Below are 24,021 nucleotides of genomic sequence, written 5' to 3' on the forward strand. Positions count from 1 at the left end.
TCCAGAGACCCAGATAATGTTCTAGGGACCTGGGTTTGAATCCCACAGTGGCAGATGGTGGAATTTGAATTCATTAAAATATTTGGAATTAAGAATCTAATGATCACCATGAATCCATTGCCGATTGTTGGAAAAACCCGTCTGGCTCACTAAGTCCTTAGGGAAGGAAATTTGCCATCCTTACTTGATCTGGCCTACATGTGACTCCAGACCGACAGCAATGTGGTTGACTCTTAACTGCCCTTTGGGCAATTAGGGATGGGCAATAAATGCTGGTTGGCAGTGACACCTTCAACCTGTGAATGAATAAAGGGGAAAAAAAATAAAAGGGACCTGCCGGGCAATTTTTTCACAGAGTACTGCATATAATGAGCGAGCTGCCAGAGGAAGTGGTAGAGGCGGGTACAGTTACAACATCCAAAAGACATTTGGTCAGGTACATATATAGGAAAGGTTTAGAGGGACATGGGCTAAATGCAGGCAACTGGGACTAGTTCAGTTTAGGAAACCTGGACGACATGGACAAGTTGGACGGAAAAGTCTGTTTCTGTGCCGTATGACTTTAATACTATATAAAATTAAATTCACCGTAAATTAGAGTAGTTTGAAGCTTCCTTGCAGTAGGAAATCATGCAGAAACAAATTACGAAGAATTCTATTAAACTTGGCTTTGAAATCATTCCAGTGGCAAAAGATTACAATCCAAGTTTGGAAGGTAAATGAGTTGACACTACTGAATATACATAGTGTATAGTGTTGCTTTTCCTTTCCCTTCTGCCCTGTAGAGCTGTTAGCATTCTCCACTAGTGGAACTCATCAATAATCACAAGCTTTTCCCTTTGTGTTAGTTGAGGCTAGTCTTCTCAGACCCAGGATATTGCAGCATGAGTTCCTCAGGGTAGTGTCATAGGCCCAACCATCTTCACCCACATCTTCAGTGATCTTCTTAAATTCATAAGGTCATAAGAATGCTGTTCACTGATTATCAGAATGGTTTTTAACCCCTCGTGTCTTGAAGTGGTCCATGTGCGTCAGGACCTGGACAACCACGATTAGGCTTGGTAAATGGCAAGTGAAATTCAAGTGCCGGGCAATGCCCGTCTCCACAAGAGGGAATCCAACCATCTCCCCGTAATATTAAGTGGTGCTGCCATCACTTATCACCAGTCGCTCATATCCTGTAGTTATCCTTGGCCAGAAACTGAACTGGACCAGCCATTCAAGTGCATTGCCTGCAGAAACAGGCCAGAGGCTTGAAAGTCTGGTGAGTAGCTCACCCCTGATTCCCAAAGCCTGTCTGTCTTCCACAAGGTACTCTTCGGGAATGTGATGGAATATATTCCACCTATTTAGATGAGTACAGCTCCATTATTACTGGAGACATTCAATAAATCCTTTGCATGCACTAACTTAAACAATCACTCCTACTACTGCATATTCACAGCAGTGCATAACATATGCAAGATGCACTGCAGCGCCTCACCAGACCTCCTTTTGACAACATCTTCCAAACCCATAATATTGATCACCTGGAAGGAAAAGAGCAGGAGATGCATTGGAACACCACCACCCATCAGTTTTCCTTCCAAGCCACACACCATCCAGGCTTTGAAATATGTTGCTATCCCTTTACTGTCTCTGGGTCAGAGTCCTGGAAATGCCTTCCCCCTCTCCGTTTGGATGTCTCCACACCAGATGGACTGCAGTGGTTCAAGAGGGCAGTTTCTTGTCATCACCTTTTCAAGGGAAGTTAGGATTGAGTGACACCCACATGCAGTAAACAAATTAGTCAAATGCTGAAGACTGTCATTGTAAGCTTGCATTGTAATTTGTCTCTTGCTTTCAGTTATTGTATCATTCGTCTATGAAAGCAGGATTGGCAGTCAAAATGAAACTTGTAATTTACAGCTTCAGAATAATTTTCCCTGCCAAATGCTGGTGCTGTGAAAGTTGCCCAGTATTGCAATTGAAACAGCTATCTGTGGTGTCTCAGTATTGCAGAATTAAATGTTCTAATTTAGTTTTTATTTTCCTCTCTTTCCCCTCCTCCCTTTTGTCTCAATTCAGTTTTTGAGGAAGGCACATGATGCTGTGGCGTAGGTGTCCTTTAGTAATAGCCCAAGTTTGAATTGTATTCTTCATGGTATCATTTACACAGTTGGAATGTGTGAAATTCTGTATCTCATGTTGTATATTTTCACTGTCCAAATTCAAAGCACTTGGAATTCCTTTCAAACGGTGTTAAGTAGATCTTTTACAAGATAAATCTGTGCCCCATTCAGTCCTCACTGTGCTTTCCACCCGCAGCCACCATCTCGCCACTCCAAAGGTAGGCTGTTCCTTCCATTTATGACTACTGACTAATTAAGATTATTTATTGAACTTATTTTTATGGTACTCACCATTTTGGATCCTAGGTTTGATAGAGGTCCTATAAAGCTAATGAGAAGAGTCACATTTGTCTCTTTCGGGTAGATATTTCATGTATAGGTGATTGTAATGCCTTTAGCATTCTTATTACTTTCTTCTTGCATTTGTTTCATAAGATTGCATAGTAAAATACTGTTGTATTAAAAGAATCCAACTAAAAGTGTACGTGTGCAATATTTGCAACCTGCAAAATTAAAACTGTGATGTAGGAATTAAAAAAGAAGCCTTCCATATTGGATAATCAGTGTCTTAAAAATTTGTTCCTCTAATTGTAACTGAAACATGGCATTTTCAAGGAATTATACTCTGCTATAAAATGTCACATTCATTGCTGAATTGTGCGCTGCCAATGTGTCAATTTATGGCTGTGATTTAACCCAGTAAGTATGAAGCTAGTCTCATCATGAGGTGGAGAAGAAGTATGAACAGACGTTGGCAATGACTGCTGTTGTAGACCTCCCAGTAACACCCTGTGAAGCCGTATTAGACCTCAGCAAGGTGGCTTGCCCTGGAGTAACAAAACGGAACACCCAGCTTGGTAATTCTGAGGGAGAAAAGTAAACCTAGCAAAAGCGGAACAATACGTATATATGATTTCCCAATTTAACCTGGTTTAGAGAAACGGGGCAAGAAAATATGAAATTATTCCTTATTGTATCTCGATTTTTTTTTTTTCCCCCATCGAAACACACTCCTTCCTGCAGTGGAATAGTTAATGAGCAGCAGTTAACCTCCAAAGTCATACAAGTGTTTATTTTCACCCTGAGAGAAAGTAAGAACTGCACATGCTAGAGTCAGAGATGATACAGTGTGGAGCTGGAGGAACACAGCAGGCCAGGCAGAAAGATTTCTGAAGAAGGGTCCTGACCCGAAACATCAACTTTCCTACTCCTCTGATGCTGCCTAGCCTGCTGTGTTCCTCCAGTTCCACACTTTATTTTCACTTTGGGTATCCGAAAGTGAAGGCTGTATCAGCCAAGCTTAGTCTTGTGCTAGTGAATGCATACTTTCAATCAAGATTATTATAGTGGTTTGGAGCAAGAAAATTTAAGGGTATCTTGGGGGTAGGGGGGAATACTTTAATCTCAATTTGGTTAAAATCTCCTGTTCTAAATTGGAATGAAATAGATACATGGAGAAAGTATGCAGGTCAAAGGGTCTGGGAAACGAGCAGTAGGATGGGATTGAAAAACAAATGCAGACTTGATTGATCATTTCTGATGAAGGGTCTAGGCCCGAGACATCAGCCTTCCTGCTCCTATGATGTTGCTTGGCCTGCTGTGTTCATCCAGCTCTGCACCTTGTTATCTCAGATTCTCCAGCATCTGCAGTTCCTACTATCTCTGCAGACTTGATTGACTGGCTTGTTTGTTTTCTGTTGTAAAGCCTTTGACCAAAATAGAGGGCATAGGTTTAAAGTGAGAGGGGAAAGATTTAAAAGGGACCTAAGGGGCAACTTCACCCAGAGGGTGGAGTATGTATGGAATGAACTTCCAGAGGATGTGGTGGAGGCTGGTACAGTTACAGCATTTAAAAGGCATCTGGATGGGTCCATGAATAGGAACAGTTTAGGGGGATATGGGCCAAATGGTGGCAAATGGGATTAGGTTAATTTAGGATATCTGGTCACTGTGGACAAGTTGGACCTAAGGGTCTTTTTCCATGCTGTACAGCTCTGACTCTAAAAGCACCTTTTCCTAATCATCTGTTCCTGTCCCTATCCCAGAGTTACTACAGCTAGTTACCCTATACTGTACTTGTAGAGGTTAGCAAACACAGTATAGCCTAATGATTTGAAGTTGAAACACTGCTATCCACATAAGGCAGAAATTTATCTTCTGATACATTTTCACCCCCTTAGTAAGGGGGCCCAGTGTGCATAAATCTTGTGCAGGAGTTGGCAACACCAAAGCAAATTTCATAGATTTAATGCTGCTAAGAATATCCAGTAAAATTGGGCCTTCCAAACTATTAGCCTTAACTTTTATTGAAGTTGCTAACTCCCTGCTTATGTTTCACTGTAAGGTAGTAGTGATCTTCTCGTGCAATTATTGGAAAATTTTTCGAATATATAGCATCTCAAATCAAAATTCAGTACTGTTTTCAGCTCACTTGTTAATTAATTGATTCATAAGATGTGCGCACCACTAGCAAGGCCATTGAGATGGTGGTGAGAATTGGAAGTGTAATGGGAAAGGAATACAGTGTGGAAAATCTTGTTGCAGCTGTTCAGGGTCTTACTGAATCTTTCTGGAGCACTGACCGTTCTGCTCGTTTTTGCCTTTGAAGAATATTATTGTGCTCAAAGCAGTTCAAAGAGGTTTCACATTGCTGGGATGAAGCTAAATTTATGGAAAGTAAAGATTTGAACAGGTAAGGTCTCGCTCATTGATGTTCACAAGAATGGGAAGTGATGTTATTAAAACAAGTAAGATTTTGAGGGGACCTGAGATGGATTCTGAGAGGATGCTTTCCCTTGTAATAGACTAGAACTAGGGAGCCCAATTTAAGAGTAAGAGATCTTGCTTTTAGGGCAAAGGTGAGAACTTTTGTGTTTGAAGGTCATTAGTCTGTGGAAAATGATGGAAGTTGGGTCATTGAATTTATTCAAAGCTGATTTGGATGGATTTTTGATGGATTTGGTAGTCAGGGTTTTATAGGGGTTGGGAAAATGGGGTCGAGTCCACAAGCAGATCAGCTGTGATCTCATTAAACAGTAGACCAGAGTAGAAAGGCTGAATAGCTTACTGCTGCTGTCAAGTCCTGTGTTCCTATAACATGTTCTTGTGATTTACTCGTAATAACATAATACAGGGTATGGTAGCATAGTGTTTTTCAAAACACTACTCCAGCATGGTTAGTAATACAGCAACACATAAATAGAGCCATATAAAAAGTAGGTAGAAATATCAACTTTTTTATTAAATGCTTTTTGTGCTATTTGCAGCTCTAAACTGAAAATCCTGAAGCCAAATTGAGAGAAGCTGTTTGAGTTTGTTAATATGCAGGCTGAAGCTTGAATGGTTGGGTTCAGATCCAAACTCAAACTGGAAATTCAGGTTTTATTCTTTGCAAACATTCTGTTTTGAGTATCAGGTCTGGTTTCAATTTGCGTTATGCATTTCTATTATCTGAGGAAAATTAACTAATTATCGTTTCAAGACCACTGGAATATGAAAGCCAAAAGGTGCTTTCCGAAGACAAATGGAACTTGTTGGAGAGAAATCAGATTTAATGTTTCAGGTTCAGTGACCCCTCCTCATAAGGCGTCCTCACTCGACTTGAAACATTAAATCTGATTTATGTCCGGAGATGCTGCCAGACCTGCTGAACTTTTTTCTGAAGGGTCCAGGCCCGAAACGTCAGCCTTCCTGTTCCTCTCGTGCTGCTTGGCCTGCTGTGTTCATCCAGCTGTACACCTTGTTACCCGCTCTACACCTTGTTATCTGAGCCTTTCCAACAATTTATGTTTTTGTTTCCGATTTACAGCATTGGTAGTTCTTCTGATTTTACATTCTAGAGGAGTTGTTTGTTGGATATGGTGCTTTGTTGACACGTCTGGCTCAAGTAGATGAGTAACAGTAGTGATAGAAAACACCGTGTGGAGCTGGAGGAACACAGCAGACCAGGCAGCATCAGAGGAGTAGGAAAGTTGACATTTCAGGTCGGGACCCTTCTTCAGAAAGAGTAACAGTAGTGCTGGTATTTGTCATTTTTGATTGTTGTATAGTCCCTTTTTTTGTACACTTTTGCCCTTTCACCTTGTGTCTTGCCTGAAAATAAGATGATGGCCATTTAGAATTGATATAAGAAGTATTTTCACACCTTACTGTTATGATCCTTTATTTGGTGTTTTGGCATTGCTGCTGAGTCAGCATTTAGTGCCCATCCCTAATTGAACCCTTGCGGTTCTTAGTACTGTGGATATACCCTATTAGTAGAGAAGGAACAACAATATCGTTTCAAGTCAGGATGATGTGTGGCTTGGGGAGAATTCTGCAGGTGGTGATGCTCCCCTTTTCCTCTTGGGTAGTACAGGTGGCACATAGGAAAAGACTCCTGAGGGAGCCTGAGTGAGTTGCTGCAATGCATCTTTTAGATGACACACACCACTGACACTTTATTAGTAGTGGAGGTCGTGAATGTTGAAACCTGAGGATGGCTGATGATAAAACTGACTGCATTGTCCTGGATAATGTCAAGCTTCTTTTGTGTTCTTGGAGCTGCACTGATCCAGGCAAGTATAAAGCATTCCCCCTCACACCTCATTCGTGTCTTGTAGATGGAACGCGAGTGGATGACTACAGAGTTCATCGGCTCGGACCTGCTGTTTAGAACCTTTGCAGTTTTGTAGCTGAGGAAGCAGTAGACTCCTGGTCGCCATTGCTTTCAACGCAAAGCGCAATAGAATCTTGGGTACAGTGGGACTTGAGGGATTTGTGGATAATGTAAAAAGGTAGTGAGCAGGGTGTGAAAGAATTTAAAATTGATGGCATATAATCATTCATTTTCCAGAAGGCTTTTGAAGAATTAAAGTGTTAATAAGAACATTTTTTTTTTTTGGAATGGCATTTCCAAGGTGCAGAATGCTTGGAAGATTGGCTCCCAAATGTGGAATGACTTTCACAGACTTAACAGGGCTCATTGCAATGGGGCTTTGCTTCCTAGATAAGGAAAGAGTTTCAGCAGCACATACTAAATCTGAAACACTACAGTGAAGATTGGCATGGTCTTTGTGCAAGGAAGACACCAATCCATGAAAAGGTTTAGAAAAAGAACAACTGCGCAGAGTTTTACTGGTGTACTTGTACAATAGTGCAGTATGTTTTTTTGAAAAAGAGAAAGGATAAAGCACCAGTGATGTTACTATCATAGCAATTCTTCTATTGCTAGTAATGTAAAGTAGGGAGTTTAATGCATCTTTTTTTTATTCTCTGCTCCACAGAACTCTGGAGGCTCAGTCATTGAGTATATTCAAGACCAAGATTGATCGATGTTTGTAATATTCAAACATCTCAGGAAGCAGGGATAGTGCAGGAAAATGGTGTCACAATAGAAAATCAGCAGGTTTGACTGGCTGAGTGGACTACTGTCTGCTCCTGCTCCTCTTCATGTTCATATAATACTTGATATTTGGCAAAAATGCTAGTTTTAACACGGTTCTTTTTGTTGCTGTAAACTTTTAATAAGTTAAATTGGGTGGCACGGTGGTTCAGTGGTTAGCACTGCTGCCTCACAGCGCCAGGGACCCAGGTTCAATTCCACCCTCGGGCGACTGTCTGTGTGGAGTTTGCACATTCTCCCCGTGTCTGCGTGGGTTTCCTCCGGGTGGATTGGCCATGCTAAATTGCCCATAGTGTTCAGGGATGTGTAGATTAGGTGGGTTATAGGGGGATGGGTCTGGGTGGGATGCTCTGTGAACTTGTTGGGCTGAAGGGCTTGTTTCCACACTGTAGGGATTCCATGATTCTATGAACATGTGCTAAGTTGTTTTGGAACTAAGTCACTTTGAGCTATGGGGTGAGGCTGAAATAGGCTGGGGCTAATTTCTCTGGAGTAATGGAGGATTGGGATGACCTTAGAGGTTTATAAAATCATGAGGGGCCTGGGTAGGGTGAATAGGCAGGGTCTTTTTCCCAGGTAGAGTCCAAAGCAAAAGGGCATAGATTTAAGGTGAGAGGGGAAAGATACAAAAGAGACTTGAGGGGCAGTCTTTTCAAGCAGAGGGTGGTGTGTGTATGGAACGAGCTGCCAGAAGAAGTGGTGGAGGCTGGTACAATTACAACATTTAAAAGGCATTTGGATAGGTATATGAATAGGAAGGGTTTAGAGGGATATGGACCGAATGGTGGCAAATCGGACTAGATTAATTTAGTACATCTGATCACCGTGGACAAGTTGGACCTAAGGGTCTGTTTCTGTACTGTACAACTCTATGACTCTGGTTTTTAATAAACTGAAGAGAGGAGAACTTCCACAGTTGCTCATGAGTAGTTGTCATTAAACCCTGGAAAGTCTTAGGTTTGATCTGTGAAATATTCCCAGTTGTTTCATCCACCAACAATAGAATTGCAATATGTGAAGCTCACATCATAGTTTTGAAAATGCAGTTCATTGAAATGTTTTTCAGCTGTTTGAAATTATCAGTAATGAACAGCTTGAGTGAATTATTGTATTTTTGTTGTTCAGTTGACTCCTAAAAGATCTTAGGAGCCATAAACAAAACAAAAAAAAGCATTGGGCACAGGACACCTATTGTTTATTGAAAAGTCATATCCCACCTCTTTGCTTTTCTCAACCTTGCATCATTTTTGTACTCCTCTGTGGGAAAGAATTCTTCTGGTCACTATAGCAAATTCATAATGAAGAAATTCTGCACTGAAGTTGTTTACAGTTTTTTTTTAAAGCTTAAACATTGACTAAAACCAAAGGTGAGCAATCTTCTGCCTTGTTCTGTACCCATGAATATACATTGTAGCTAGTTACCTGTTGGCTAGTAACAGAAACCTTGCTTTAGATTCTTAAGTTTGAGATGCCTTGTTGCCATTTTATCCCACATCAGGACCACCGATGGGGGAAAAGCCTGTTTCTTTTTCCAGAGCATTTTTTCATTGTGACTCTTCAGTCTTAAATTTCCTGAATTCAGCGAATGAATCTGTTGCAAGTGTTCATAGGCTGATTATCTACAAGTTCAGGAAGTGACTAAATAGAGTTTTTGAAGAGATATAAAAGGTGATGTGGTATATAAACTATTGGATAACACAGGCATTTTCAGTCACATCCTCACTTTTTTTGTATTCATCTCGTTCCCTGGAGATTTGATTATTATTGATTTGTTACATTTGTGTATCAACCTCAGTTCAACTATTGTTCACTTTTTAGTGTAAAACCAGCAGTAATGCTGTGACATGGAGCAAAAGAAATACGGGGGAGATAATCATGAAACATGGAAAATGGTTATAGGATGAGTACAGAGCTCATACTAAATACAGAAACAGATTATGCTGAGTTAGGTGCCTGTGTTTAACAGTCTTGTATATTGCATAACATATGTCATAAACCTATTGAAAGAACTAACCCTGGACCCTTCAGGGACTGTATAATTGTGTGCTGAGGTTTGCTTTATGCGGTGAGGAGTAAGCGTGTTGTTTCTGTCACGTATTGCTGCTGTTATATTGTGAAGTTGAATAACACAGTGCACGGAGTTCTGCTGTTTCAAATTCACTAGGTAAGTGGCAGCCATAAATCAGGCACTGAATCTTTAAATCAATGTGTGATCCTGGAAGAGTTGACTGCTTTGTATTTGCAGTGTGGTTATGTCACACAATTTTACAAGTAACACACTGTTTCATAATTATGTTAGGTTTAGATGTGGCATCATTATTATAAGTCCATTCAAAAAAAAAAAGCTGCTGTGAGCACACTCTTTTTACTGGTTGCACTGAATTGAAGAAGCAAGGAATAATACAAAATACTAATAGAAATTTGTTGCTGGCCAAACTCCTTTCTATATATTGTGGTAACAACATTGATAAAGGTAATGAGATGCATGCTGAATATATGGACTTTCAAGAGGCATATGAGAGTACCACATAATTGATTTACTCAAATGCAGATGTGCATAGTAAATCATAGTAATTAGCCAGGCAATAGAAGGTAAAACGTAGGAGAGAAGTGTGCTGTAGAAATCCTCAAGTATCATAACTGATATTTGTTTTCCTGTATGTAAATAACTTGGACTTGAGTATAGTTTTGAAGATTGCAGGCAATGCAAAATTTGACGATGATGTAAATGGGGCATGTATTAATAGTGTTCTGAGGAAGGGTCACTGGACCTGAAATGTAAATTCTGATTTTTTTTTCTTCACGGATGCTGCCAGATCTGCTGAGATTTCTGTTTTTGTGTTGGTGCTAAGAGTAGACTTTAGCTGTATGAGCACAATCTGGTGAAATGGCCATGTGATTTAGTGCATTACGAGGTGCAGCATGGAGAGTTAATGTAGTCTAAATTTTGAAGATGATGTAAGAATTGAAAGATCTGGCACATAAATTCACAAATCTTTGAAAGTGGCAGGATACCTTTTAATAAGGCAGTTAAAATGCTTGGCTTTGTAGTTGGGGGTATTGTACTCCAAAAATAGTCATGCCTCAACTGGACTATTCTGTATTCTTCTTGTTTCCATACTTGAAGGAAGTTCAGGTCCTTACAGATGTGCAGAAGGTATTTATTAGGAATGGGGACTTGGAGTTATTTGAAGAAATTGGAGAAGCCAAGATTGTTCTCTGTGCAAAAATGGAAAGTTGAGAGGTTTTGATAGGTTCTTTCCATCTTGTTCAATTTCCAATGGCAAGTGGGTCAGTAATCAAGGATCATAGATTTAAAATACTGCATGGGCTATTAAGATCTAGAATGCACTGCTTGAAATGGTAGTAGAAATGGATGCAATTGAAGCGTTAAACAACAGAGACATGGCTCACTGCTGCTACACCTGATTTGCCTTACAACCTGATCTGGCTGAGAGTGTCAAGTTCCTGGGAGTGATGATCACCAACAATCTGTCCTGGTACACCTGCATCAACACACCGGCCAAGAAAACACAGCAATGTCTCTACTTCCTCAGGAGGCTAAGGAAATTGGGCATGTCCACAAAGACACTTACCACTTTCTACAGATGCACCATAGAAAGCATCCTATCTGGATGCATCACAACGCGGTATGGCAACTGCTCTTCCCAAGATTGCAAGAAACTACAGAGCATCATGAACACAGCCCTGTCCATCACGCAAATCCATTGACTCCATCTATACCTCCTGCTACCTCGGGAAAGCAACTGACATAATCAAAGACCTGTCCCAACCCAATTATACTCTCTTCCACTTTCTTTCTTTGGCAGAAGCTTTAGAAGTTTGAATACATGTACAAGCAGATTCAAGAACAGCTTCTTCCCTGCTGTTACCAGACTTTTGAATGGACCTCACAGATGGTGGTTCTGGAATCTCTGTCTACATCTTCCCTGCGGTTGTAACATTGTATTCTGCACCTTGTTCTGTTACCCTGATGCACTTTGTATGGTGTGACCTGCCCATTCAGCATCCAAAGCAACACTTCTTACTGTATTTAGGGACATGTGACAACAATAAATCAATCAATTAATCAATTAGACTAATATTTAAAAATGATGAATTTCCAGCGTATAGTGAGTAGAGTAGGGTGTAGAAATAATCTGTGGTGCTAGCTGTGAGCCAGCATAGACATGTCAAGCTGAATGGTCCCCTTTATATGCTCTATGATTCTGATTCTAGATTGGAGCAAGCTAAAATAGAGAAATGTTTATTTGGTTTCTCTCCCTTTGTATTTGTAGTTTGCTCTTTGATTTGTCTCAGCCTTCTCCTCTGATTTTGTTGCTGCCTCTCTCAAAAGTTGCAACTTGTGTACCAGTTTCATGGGTGGTAATGACAGCTGTTCACAAGTCATTGTACAGCAGATATTGACTGACAGTTCAGCTCTGAAGATCAATAAGAGCCGATCTGATCTTATCGCATAGCTATTTGTAATAGAACCAGTGATCAAGAAAAGGTTGTTAATGTTTTCTCCCTCTCCTCCTAGCCTTAGAGTGCTGAAGCTTCATGTGCTCAAATTAGAATAATTGCTGAAGCTGGAAATTTTCAAGTTCCCATTCATTCATGCTGCACCATGCAATGCATCAGTCCCTGAAACCGTCAGATGGAGGGATTTCTGTTTCTTGGATTGTACTGTTAGTGTTTGCTGCACTTTATTCCTACTCCCACTTCTCAAACTTCCACCAAACATCCTCATGTGTTGTTGGTTTGTTAGTGTAATCTGCATTATTGTAGTATAAAAAAAGTCTCATCCTTCAGTTCAGTGCAAATACAAAATAAATAACCATGCCCAGTCGCAATCAGTGGATTAGAGGAAACAGGCAGATGGATTCTGTTTAGAACATGGGAAGTTGATCATCTTGAGCTTGACTGCTTGTATTAAGTCAAAGCATTTGTTTTAAAGTTGCAATTTTAGTATGTTAGCATGTTAAAATCTCAATTAACCTATCATTAACAGAAACTATGTACATACTTAGTGTGAGCTATTACTTCATAGAAATAACATGCATACCAGTGGAATTGAATTAAAAGTGGCTGTTAAGTTTTTGCTACAATCTAGAGTGTATGGAGCATGGGCAACATAGAGTTTGTTGCACTTTGCTTGTATTAAATAAATAAACTCCCTTTATAAATAAATCAAGTTTGCAAGTAATCATCCATAAATTGTTGATACATGTTTTAGAAGTATTTAGTTATGTAAGTTATAAGTTGTGGAAAACTGCAGAGTTTTCTAATGGTCCCCTTTAATAATCATCCATGATGCTATCATTTGGGCATTTACTATAACAAGACAGCAATAAAATTTAGTTGATTGCTGCAACTATTTGAAACTTGCCCATAAATAATGAAACTGCACAGACAGCAAGTGAGACAGTTTTCAAGCCAGAAGTTAGTTCTAGTCCCCTGTACAGAGTGCTGCTTATTGTATATGTCTGCAAATTGGTAACTTTACTCTAGAAATGAGGGAAACTCCACAAATAATTTATCAACATTTTCACTGCTGCAAACTTGTGCTGCTTACATTACACACAAGAAGAGATTGGTTTTCTCGGAGCACACCTCTGTTTGGATTATTTCATCATTCCTTGTCTAAGCTATTTTGTTGCACCTTTTGACAGGAAACTGTTAAGAGTACTCACACTGAAGTTCTATGTGGCTTTTTTATGCTAAGAATAAGTTAATAAATATGTACTTGAATCCAAGAGCTTGTACTTCTGTTAAAGTAGTTTTTGTTCATCAGATTTTATTTTTACCACAGGTCCAATAATAAAATTGTTGAGGTACGATCTGAGCAACTGATGCCATTTCAGTCTATGGAAACACTGGATCTTAGTAATAATCATATTACTGAATTGGAACCATTTCCACCTTTGCAACTTCGATACCTGTAAGTATATTGTCTAATTTTAAACATTTTGTGCTAGTTGTGGTAAATGAATTATATTTTAGCGGATAGGTAGAACTTCAGAATGTACAGAGGAAACTGAATATTAAGCGAGCCTTTTCAACCTAACCTTGTTCAAAATATGTGATTGTATTTTACACGGCTGCCTTTCACCATGCAAATTCTGTTGAATGCAGTAAATCTCCCTTGGAAGAGTCCTTCCAAGATTTCTTCCTGCATTACGCTAGACATGACAATTATAAGAAGTAGCTAGGTGGTCATTTGGATCTATTTTATACATATGATATGGAATAAAGCCCCCCCCGCCCCCGATTCTTCAGAAGCATAATTAGAACAAATGGACTTCAAGCCAATGAAGTAGAAAGTAGGAGCCTTTTTTAAGGAGAGAAAAGCTTGGACAAAATGTGTCTCTTTCAGAAATGTTAGAATTCTGTACAACCAAACAACTAGAACTTTTCTCCTGGCCTTTGAAGGTACTGATTATACTGGGTTTGTTCCCTGTGCTGGTTCGCAATGCTTCATTGCCTGAATGTTCATTCTTCATGTTCAAGGTTAGGCAAGTGTTGGCAAGCAGTTTGATTCAGTGTGGATGCACTTGACTTCTAGCTTCTCATTCCAGTAGAGGTAACTTGGTGTGAGGTAATCTAAGGTGAAGTCACTGGCTGGTAAGGCACTTAGGTCAGCTCGTTTGGCCTGGCTGTCACCTGAGCAGTAATCCGTTAATCCAACATAGTCTAGGGATTGAAACAACAAAGATTTTCCTGATGTGCATCTCATGAATGGGATGATGTCTGTAATGTATTTTTAAAGATTTTTGGAAGGTGGTGGATGCAAAAGTGTTGACTAGCTGAGAAATCAAATTAAATTTATTCACTGGACACTTCTGCAAATGTTTTTGGAGTAGCTTTACAGTTTCTTAATTGTGAGCATTATTGTTTAGGTACATCAACAATAACAAAATAACTTCTTTGGACCCTGGTTGCTTTGACAATCTTTCCAATACACTACAAATTCTAAAACTAAACCGGAACAAAATTTCAGCTATTCCTTCAAAGATGTTTAAGCTGTCACATCTTCAACAGTTGTAAGTTCATTTATTTAATTTCAAAATTTGAAAAAGCAGTAGCAAATTTTAGTTTTTTTCTATGAATTTCAGGTTTAAATGTTCATTTTACTACTTATTCAGTTTCGTTTTAAGTGGAAAAATCTGTTGCTTTGCCATTCCAGACTCTTATTTTTATTTTGTTGCAGAGAACTTAGCCGCAATAAAATTAAAAAAGTGGACGGCCTTACGTTTCAAGGACTTAGTGCTTTGAAATCTCTGAAGTTGCAAAGAAATGGCATTAGTAAACTCATGGATGGAGCTTTCTGGGGACTGAGTAACATCGAGACCTTGTGAGAACTGTTTTTAATTACTTAGTATGGTTTTCATATGAACAATTCATAAGCCCAAAATAGAATTCATTTTGAATCTTAGATGCAGTAAAAGATTTTTTGTTCAGATCTTTGCACATTATGAAACTGCTTCATTTGAGTCTGCACCCAGAAAATGATTTTTTTTAAACAAAGTACTTGGTTCAGTAAAATACGTAAAAACTTGTTTGTAAAATGAGCTGCTTTCTACCTTTTTGGCCTCGCAGCTTTGGCAGTTGGGTCTCATTCCAGAGAATCCAGCCACATGGCCTCTATCTTTTTAAGTTGCCTTTGCCAAGTTTTTTAAACTGTGTAATACATGGATAAAATAAATAATGAAACCTATTTTTCAGGGTAATTCCAGATGACTTTTTTAATTTTTTTTTCCCAGACAACTAGATTTTAACAATCTGACAGAAGTAACGAAAGGATGGTTGTATGGCTTGCTCATGTTGCAACAACTTAACCTCAGCCAGAATGCCATCAACAGGATCAGCCCAGATGCTTGGGAGTTCTGCCAGAAACTCAGTGAGCTGTGAGTAGCTTTTATTCTATTCCAGTTCCACTCCAGATATCAAGCCAAAACATTAGCTTTGTGTTTGAGGGTATTTTTTAAAGTTTTTTTTCATTAAGATGACCAAAGCAGTGTTTCTTAGGAGAGGTAAGATGCAAGATTTATTTTCAAAGTACAAGTGACTTGTTTGTTGGGCTGTTTTTGTCTATTTTTAATTTTACGGCTATCAGCACAAATCTGATTTGTACTGACTTAATATTCTTTAATTTGTAAAACATAATAAGCAACTAGGCATCCTGCTGAAGAGCATTGACCAATTGTGGAATAGATTGTCTTGCACTTAGTGAGGTCCTGCCTCCTCATGGGATACAAAAGACCCAAAGGCATTATTAGAAGAAGAAAAAAACAGGAGTTTTCTGAGTTTGTGGTCAATGGTCGTCTCAATTAACATCATCAAAATCAAATTAATTGACCACTTGCCGCATTCGTACTGCAGACTTTTTATTATCTGGACCAGGAGTGTATTGGTTGAGCAAATATTCCAGATAATCGAGAGGTCAACATAATCAATGTAAAAATACACCAAGTAACAGAAGCATAATGCAGGGGATATGTATATCGCTGTTTTACTCTATTTATAATATAAATCACTTAAATATTAACGCAACTTTGTCTTAAATAAAACTTAATGGTAGAGAGCCTTCTTGCTCATACCCTCAACTGACCACTCGGACGTTTTGGAGAGCACAAAAATACAGCAAACATCTGGAATTTGAGGAACGTAATATGTGCCAGTTTATTGAGACTGCTCGTTCATAAGGTGCCGGTTAAATCCAAGTTTGCTGTATTTTGCTGTGTTCAGTTGATTGTTTTAGTAGTCTGAATAGCAACAGTGGTTACACGTGTAAAATTGGCTGTGAAGAATGTTTTGGAACTAAGTTTGAGGTTTCCCAATAGTGTGATAATGAGGTGTAGAAAACCTTTCAGTAAAGTTAATTTGCTTCAATGTTTAAAAATTAGTTACTTGACAATGGATACCTTTTGGTTAATTGCAATGACAGTAATCTCCATATTCTAGTGTAGGTGATGTGTTTAGAGGGATTGCGGTTTAGGGAACCAGTGGTACTGTGAAAGCTAATTGATTGGCAAGTACCTTGAACCTCTGAAGAGAGATTTCTTTAAATTCCTGGGGGATATCCTCACTGCCTTACTGGCAGTGTCCCGTTAGATTCAATAACTCAAGTAATCCTTTTGCCCATCAGCGTGGTGTACCTCATGACCATGTGACCCTGTAGAGATGAGTGTGCTGGATGGTAATTGGACACAAGTGCTCGCTTTTATAATAGTGGGGTTGCCACTTTTAGACAATCATTTGAATAAGAACCATTTAACTAGCAAATATTGGGGTGCTTGTCCAATAGTAGCTTAGTTTAAGTTACAACACACTTGTGTATTTTGGCCTGGATTTTAAAGGTCGAGCAATCAAACTGTCTCAGGACAATCCCTCCAATTACAGAAGATGAGCAAACAAATCAAAAACCTGTTGCCGCTTTGAAATTACCAGCGCTTAAAATATTGAGCTTGCTAATGACCCATCATCTGCAATTTTTCATTGCCGTCCGCATATTCCAAGTTTTTAAACCTTGGAAGTGTGAGTGTGTTTTATGACCAGATGGTACATGAGCAGTAGAAGAGGTCTGACACTGGGATCATGACTGAATGATAGATTCTGTTCGCAGAAGTGGCAACATCTGTATGTTTGTTTATTTTGTAATCGACTCAAAAAACTTTTTAAAAAATGGATTCTGAGATCGGGGTTGGCTTTAAATTTGAAACCATGACCAACTTTTTCCCAATTTGCAGCGTAAGCCCTCTGCTGGATGATGCAGCAGGTAAGACTCCTAACTACGCAGAGTGTTCCTTTTCCACCTTTATTTGACTAGATGGCCACTAATTGACCAACTCGCACTTGATTCAGTGATCAGGCACAGCGGTAGCATGATGACTGCTCAGTTTCTGTTCTACCTACCCCATGCTACTGGAAATGTAAAATCCAGCCCCATGTACACAACCTGAATAACTTGTTTATGGAGACCATTTCTTCAGTGATGAACGTTGCAGCAGTTCCATTCAGGAATATGTCTTTTGCTTATCAGGCCCCATGCTACATTTCTAATAATCCTAATCCGTGTTAATACTTAATTCATTTCATGTCACTTCTGCCTGGACATCATTTGTTATTTTAAATCCATACACGTTTCTAGGAGCATTTCCAAGAGCTAGTAAACCCGAGTGTACAAGTTTACTGCTATGCTGCAGAATATTGATTTCGCAGTGTAACATCACAAGCTGGATCTTAATTAGACAATTGATATAGACACCATCTTCTAAGCAGGAATGAATTCGATTGATAGGACTCTGATGGAGCAATATGGAACACTGATCTTTGAGGGTAAACCCTCCTATTAACTTTCTGGCTCACTGATGCATTACCACAATACAAAATAGCTAGGACATTGTGGTTGCACTGATATTAACAAAATTAAGCACACTTCATTTCTTTAAATTAGATGCTGCTAGATATCTCCTGGAGTACCTAATTTTTTTAAAAATAATTTTTCCCCCTTTTTTCTCTCCCTCTGTTTTTTCCAAGCTCCATCCTGAGAACATTCTACGATTGAGGAACTGAGGGGGTGTTATTACATTTTTGGGAGTTTTGTTTTCATAGTGCAAGAGAGGAAACTTTTGTCAACAAGTTTCAATGGCGTGTAGCAAAAATAGAGCAGTAATGTTAGGAGACCTGTGTAGTCTGAGAAAAATGTATTGCTAATAGGGAAGGAGAGGAATTTTCTGGTGTTTATATGAAACTCTTTTGGATCAGCATGCCTTCAGTGCAGCAAAGAAGGAATTCTGTTGACTCTAGTTCTAGGAAGTCAAATAAGGCAAAATGGTGTGTTACAATTGGAGATTGTGTCTGTCCAACTTTCGTAACTGTACACTTTTGGTTTGAACTCATTGTGAATAAAAAGCAAGAGGTATATGTGCTCGAGTAAGGAAAAGCTAATCTCTAATTTTAAGAAAGCAACTAGCACAGGCTGAATGAAAACGGGTGGTTGCAGGGCTAAAGCAGGATATTTAGGACAGAAAATGTTCATGTGTAAACTACAGTGTCTGATTTGGACTTCACAAGTGTACCGCTTCCAGGTCTTATCTTGGTCTTGATATTGCTGCCACAGTATATGAGGTTACATAGTTCGGATCTGGCTGGGGACTAAAGTTGACATGTTCCTAGTTTGTGTTGTCCAGCTGGTCACTAGGTAAACTTGTTGAATCACTGGAAAATTGAATTTGAAACTACTTAAATGCAACCAGGATGAATCTTGTATTTTTGTTGTTCGCAATGTAAAATATATATTTTTTTCCCCATTTACAGAGATGTTTCGTTCAATGAGTTGACACGTTTAGAAGATTTCAGCTTTGTTGGCCTGAGCCTCCTTGGACAGCTGTATATTGGAAACAATCAAGTCAGCTACATTGCTGATGGTGCCTTTGGAGGACTTTCCAGCTTGCACAGCCTGTAAGTTTGATTTTGTTTTTTGAAAAACTAGCAATTTATTTGTGAAACACACGTTCATTTCAAGCTGTGTTTGCCTGTCTCTTTTCTTGGTGCTTGTGCTCCAGCCAAGCTTCTATCCTGTCACAGTGCTATTAGTTCCACGGGACATCCTGTGGACAGTGGCAGTAACAAACTACTTTCACCTATCCTACTTAACCTGTCTGTCCCTTTAGGCATTTGACCGCGCCATTTCCCCTGTCATCCAGCTGAGTTGGACTGCATTCATCTGTTTGCATTCTGAACTTTCCAGTTATGTCAGAAAATCCTGTTTGATGGCTTCACTTCTTGCACCTGGAGCATTATGTCTGGTGTCCCAATACCTTTATCCTCATTCATCTTATTTTTGCCCACCTAATGCACACCTTTATTTCTTGATTCCTCCCCGTGTCCAAAAAATCAGGCTGCTCTTCAGCATGCATTAAGCATTGACTTGGTCATACTTACCAAATTATACCGAGGAGCTAATGTCCCACATTACCCCATAACCACATCTGGATGTATCCTAGCCCACTGAGTGGGCAGATCCACCGAAGGAAATGATTTTGCGGCACACAGTCGAAAGGGGGATGCCCTGGGAGTCTTTGGCATGGACTCTGAACCCCATGAAGTTTCATGGCATCATGTCAAAGACCAGCAAGGAAACCTCCTGATTACCATTGGAAGAAGTATTGCAGGCAGCAAGGCCACAGAATGAAATCCATTTGGGAAATGTAAACATATTATCGAGTGTCTGTTGTAGTACTACTGAGCCCAAAGACATACTTAATAAACGGGACCTGCAGCAAGTGCTGCGAGAAGCTCAAGGATTAAAATCTAATTGACCTTGTCCTCACCAATGCATTGGTTCCTCAAAAAGTGGAACCCACTGCCAGGGCAAACAGGATTCTGGGTAGGCATTACAAAACATTTCCTTAGGAAGTAAAGTGAAGCTGAAAATGCTTTAAATACTCAGCAGGTCGTGCAGCATTTTGGAAAGCTGGCTGCTTCCAAATGTTGTGCTTGCGAGTAGATTTTGCCTCGATTAGGTGACTGCACAGGTCAAAAGAATTACGACTCAAAGGCAGATGTTGAGTTTTTTTTTAATTTTTGAAATCTGACCAACAATAGAAGTGGCTTGAAGAAATTAATCAACACACCATTTGTACAGTCATATCTGTTTTTGAGTTTCAGTCCTTGGCAATAGAAATATGTCTTCGTTCAAATGACTTTTGCATAGCCAGCTTTAACAAATCAGATGTCCCATCTGTTCCATGTTTTGGAAAATGTTTGTTTTTCTATTACCTAATTTCTTTTCTTCATCCACCCAAATAGAGACCTGAGAAACAATGAAATATCATGGACTATTGAGGATATGAATGGGGCTTTCTCTGAATTGAGCAAGCTTAAGAAATTGTAAGTGTTTATTTTGTTTATAATGCTTGTTTGTGATTGCTAAGCAACTTAGGATTGGTGTCAGTTTAATGGTTTGTGTATGTGTAACCTGAATTTAGGTCTAGAGCTAGAGAAGAAGAAACTTCAAAATATTGAAGCAAGTTACTTAGCCTTCAGTGAGCCTATGGTATGGAACATACTCAGGACCCTGTAAGTCTCTGGTGACGGAAGCAAGAATGTAATTGTTTACTCAGTGTACCAGGACACATGATGGAAATAAAATATCCAAAGCCACTGTACATGTCATGAGCAGATCTTTCCTGACATTGCTAATGGCTGAAGGGTTTGAGTTATAAGGAGTGGTTAGATAGGCTGGGACTTTTCTCACTGGAACATAAGGGGTTGAGGAGTGACCTTATAGAGGTTTGTAAGATCATTAGGTGTATAGATGAGGTAAATGACAGGTGTCTTTTCCCTAGGGTGGCTGATTTCAAGACTTGGGGGCATATTTTTAAGGTCAGATAGTAAAGATTTTAAAAAGGACATGAGGGACAATACTTTTAACTTTGAAGCTGCTGTGTTTGGATAATAAATGTCGAGCCAGGCCTGTCTGCCTAAAATCAAGCAAACAAAGCAAAAACTGGGCTTTCTTGTTTGTGATTTTTCTACTTAGCTGCAGATCTTAGCTTCAAAGTTGAACACTTTCAACTAAGTTAGCAGAATGATGTTGCAGTGCATATTTTGCAAACAAGTGTATGATCTGTTTGCAGATACTAAAATATAGGAAAAAGATTTTTGTATATCTATTCCAAACACCTGTCTTTTCCATTAATACTGCTGATTTTATTCAAATGTGTACATTTCAGTTTCACTGTAATTAAAATTAAATGCTTATTCTCCAGGGGACTACAAGGAAACCGAATTAGATCAATCACAAGAAAAGCATTTTCTGGCCTGGATGCACTTGAATACCTGTAAGTATCCCGTAATTCCATCACAGATGGTACTGAGTGTTGCAACCAGTTAAATCATTAACATGCACTTGCTAATAAAGTGGTAAATAATCACTTTTATACTAAGTGCGTATTGATTTGTAGTATATCTAAGTAGGGTATCTAAAGCAATGCCAAAAGCCTGTGGATTTTTATTTGATTTTTCTTACCACAAGTTGATTGTAAAGTGATAATTAGTAGTCTTTAAGCAATCAAAGTTTACTAGTCCTTTAAGCAGCCACTTTTTGTTTTAAACTTTTAGTCCAATATTTTAAATTTGACAAAGTTGGATCAGCACAATGGAATACAAATTTGAAACCTGTGTGAAGAAAATGTTAATAGTAGGTGTAGTATTTCATTAGCTTTCACTGTACCTTTCTTATTTTTTTCCCACAGTGATCTGAGCAATAACGCAATTATGTCTGTCCAAAGCAATACCTTTTCTCAAATGAAGAAACTTCATGAATTGTAAGTGTGACATGATTGTAAATGTTGACATGACCTAAAGGCCTGCAACTAAATTTAAATCTCTCTTTGGTATATGAAGTGCAAAGCAATTTAAATCATTGCAGTGTAATATCTTACTCATGATGTTCAGTTCCAAGCCATAGCGTTTGATTTTGTTTTCTTTTGTGAACTTACTGTACTAGCATTGTATTTAACATCTGTTCGTTTAGGTACCTGAACACTACAAGCCTTCTTTGTGATTGCCAGCTAAAATGGCTGCATCAATGGGTGACAGATAATGGATTTCAACCATTCATTAATGCAAGTTGTGCTCATCCCCAGTGGCTGAAAGGAAAAAGCATATTTGCCACCAAACCAGAAGATTTTGTATGTGGTATGTGATGCACTTCTTAAAAATGCTAATTAAAGTTTTCTAAATCCCTTGTATAAAAATATTAAGCATATGGTCAATGTGAGTAACTCTTAATATATTATTAATTCACATTTTTGCACAAAGCATCTGTCCATATCTGAATTAGCATGTAGATATTTTGACAGTTACTGTCGGTGTTCTATTTTGCTCAGTTTAAATTTAATTGAAATATGATTCCTCACAGATGACTTCCCCAAACCTGAGATTATTGAACAGCCTGAAACTCAAGCAGCTGTAAAAGATTCCAACGTCAGTTTCATCTGCTCAGCAGCGAGCAGCAGTGACTCACCAATGACATTTGCCTGGAAGAAGGATAATGAAGTGCTTCATAATGGCGAGATTGAGAACTACGCACATCTCCGGTCACAAGGTGGCGAAGTCATGGAATATACTACCATCTTGCGCCTTCGACATGTGAATTTCAGTAGTGAAGGAAAATACCAGTGTGTCATATCCAACCATTTTGGTTCAACCTACTCCAACAAAGCCAAGCTAACAGTGAACAGTATGTATCAACAATTTTGCCTGATCAAAGATTGAAAGATAAACTTGGTATATTCATTTTTTTAAATAAATTGAATTCAGAGCTTTCCACTCAGCCATTTAATTGCGCACAAAATCCTGTATGGAATTGTTCTCTATCGCACCTCTTAAGTATTTGAAACACTTCTCATGCTTCAGAGTAATTATTTGTATATGAACTGTTTTGTACACACAGACAAAGCAATTATATTTGTTTGGATTTCTTAAACAGATCAAGTACCAGGCACTTTCTTCCATTACCGTTTAGTCTAATAAGGAAAATATCTCAGCATTCCCCTCAGTATTGCACTCATTATTCCCATACTGGTCGAGGTCACCATGAAGGACTCTCCTTCTCAACCTCTCACTTTCCTGAGGCTCAGGTTAAAATACCATCAGTTGTGTCTCTAACAAGATCAAACTCTATGGTCTGGTAAGACTTGCTGACCTTTTTGTTTATTGCATCAGGGTGAGAGTGGGAAGCCTTGGACTGGGGCTTCAAATCCACAGCCTTCTGACTATGGTGAGACCTTTACAAGAATACTACAAATGTTATCTTGGTTAAGTGCTTTTTTAAAGTATGATGCTACTTATTTGATTTGACAAGTTGTGCTGTTGGAGCAGCATTTTCAGATCAGTATTTTTCTGTCTTTGTTCTTTTACTTAGTTAAGTCTTTCATTATTCTGCTATGATTATAAATCCCAAGAATGAACACAGTGGAAATCAGGAAACAGTAGCATTTACTGTTTGCTTATATGTCTTCTGGCACTCCGTAACTTCACAACTTTCAATCACTTTACAACAATAATGTAATCCTGCGTCCTAGTTTATATTGGTGTGATTTCCTGCTGTTAATTCTGATTTTTATTTGTTTTCCCCATTCCATACTCTTGGATTGCAATTTTCTTGTCATAAAAATGGTATGGATGAAACTTGCTGTTTGTTAAATCTGTTATAGCAACATGTGCTGGGTTCTGCCTACTTGTTAACCTGAGAGGGAAATTGGCATTACTCCCAGTTTATTTCCTGTTGTCTTAACAACTGCACATCAAAAACTACAATTCGTATTCGTGAAAAAGTATCACAAATTAATATAGCATAGTGGAGTGAAGGGGTGGAGAAAATGAGAGCGCCTTTCACTAGTTCGCATACAAAAATAAATGCTGGAAATCTGAAATAAAAGCAGACAATGTAAAAATGACAACTGGAAATCAGTGATGCTCCCATCTTAACTACAAGTGAACGAGCAAAATGTC

The 24,021-nt window shown here is 38.8% G+C and overlaps 1 protein-coding gene and 1 pseudogene across 1 annotated transcript in view; both read left to right on the forward strand.

Annotated features, from left to right (window-relative positions):
• lrig3 (leucine-rich repeats and immunoglobulin-like domains 3) overlaps positions 1-24,021 on the forward strand; it is a 58,725-nt gene that overhangs the window by 27,305 nt on the left and 7,399 nt on the right. The window contains exons 4-13 of the mRNA XM_020525180.2: positions 13,310-13,438; positions 14,397-14,540; positions 14,708-14,851; positions 15,261-15,404; positions 18,817-18,960; positions 20,311-20,391; positions 21,273-21,344; positions 21,759-21,830; positions 22,040-22,203; positions 22,427-22,747. Of these exons, the coding sequence (XP_020380769.1) occupies positions 13,310-13,438; positions 14,397-14,540; positions 14,708-14,851; positions 15,261-15,404; positions 18,817-18,960; positions 20,311-20,391; positions 21,273-21,344; positions 21,759-21,830; positions 22,040-22,203; positions 22,427-22,747 (1,415 nt within the window). The remainder of the gene's footprint in view (positions 1-13,309; positions 13,439-14,396; positions 14,541-14,707; positions 14,852-15,260; positions 15,405-18,816; positions 18,961-20,310; positions 20,392-21,272; positions 21,345-21,758; positions 21,831-22,039; positions 22,204-22,426; positions 22,748-24,021) is intronic.
• LOC125485415 lies at positions 7,110-7,208 on the forward strand (annotated as a pseudogene).

Source organism: Rhincodon typus, chromosome 18, assembly GCF_021869965.1.
Source record: "Rhincodon typus isolate 14 chromosome 18, sRhiTyp1.1, whole genome shotgun sequence".
NCBI lineage: Eukaryota > Metazoa > Chordata > Chondrichthyes > Orectolobiformes > Rhincodontidae > Rhincodon > Rhincodon typus.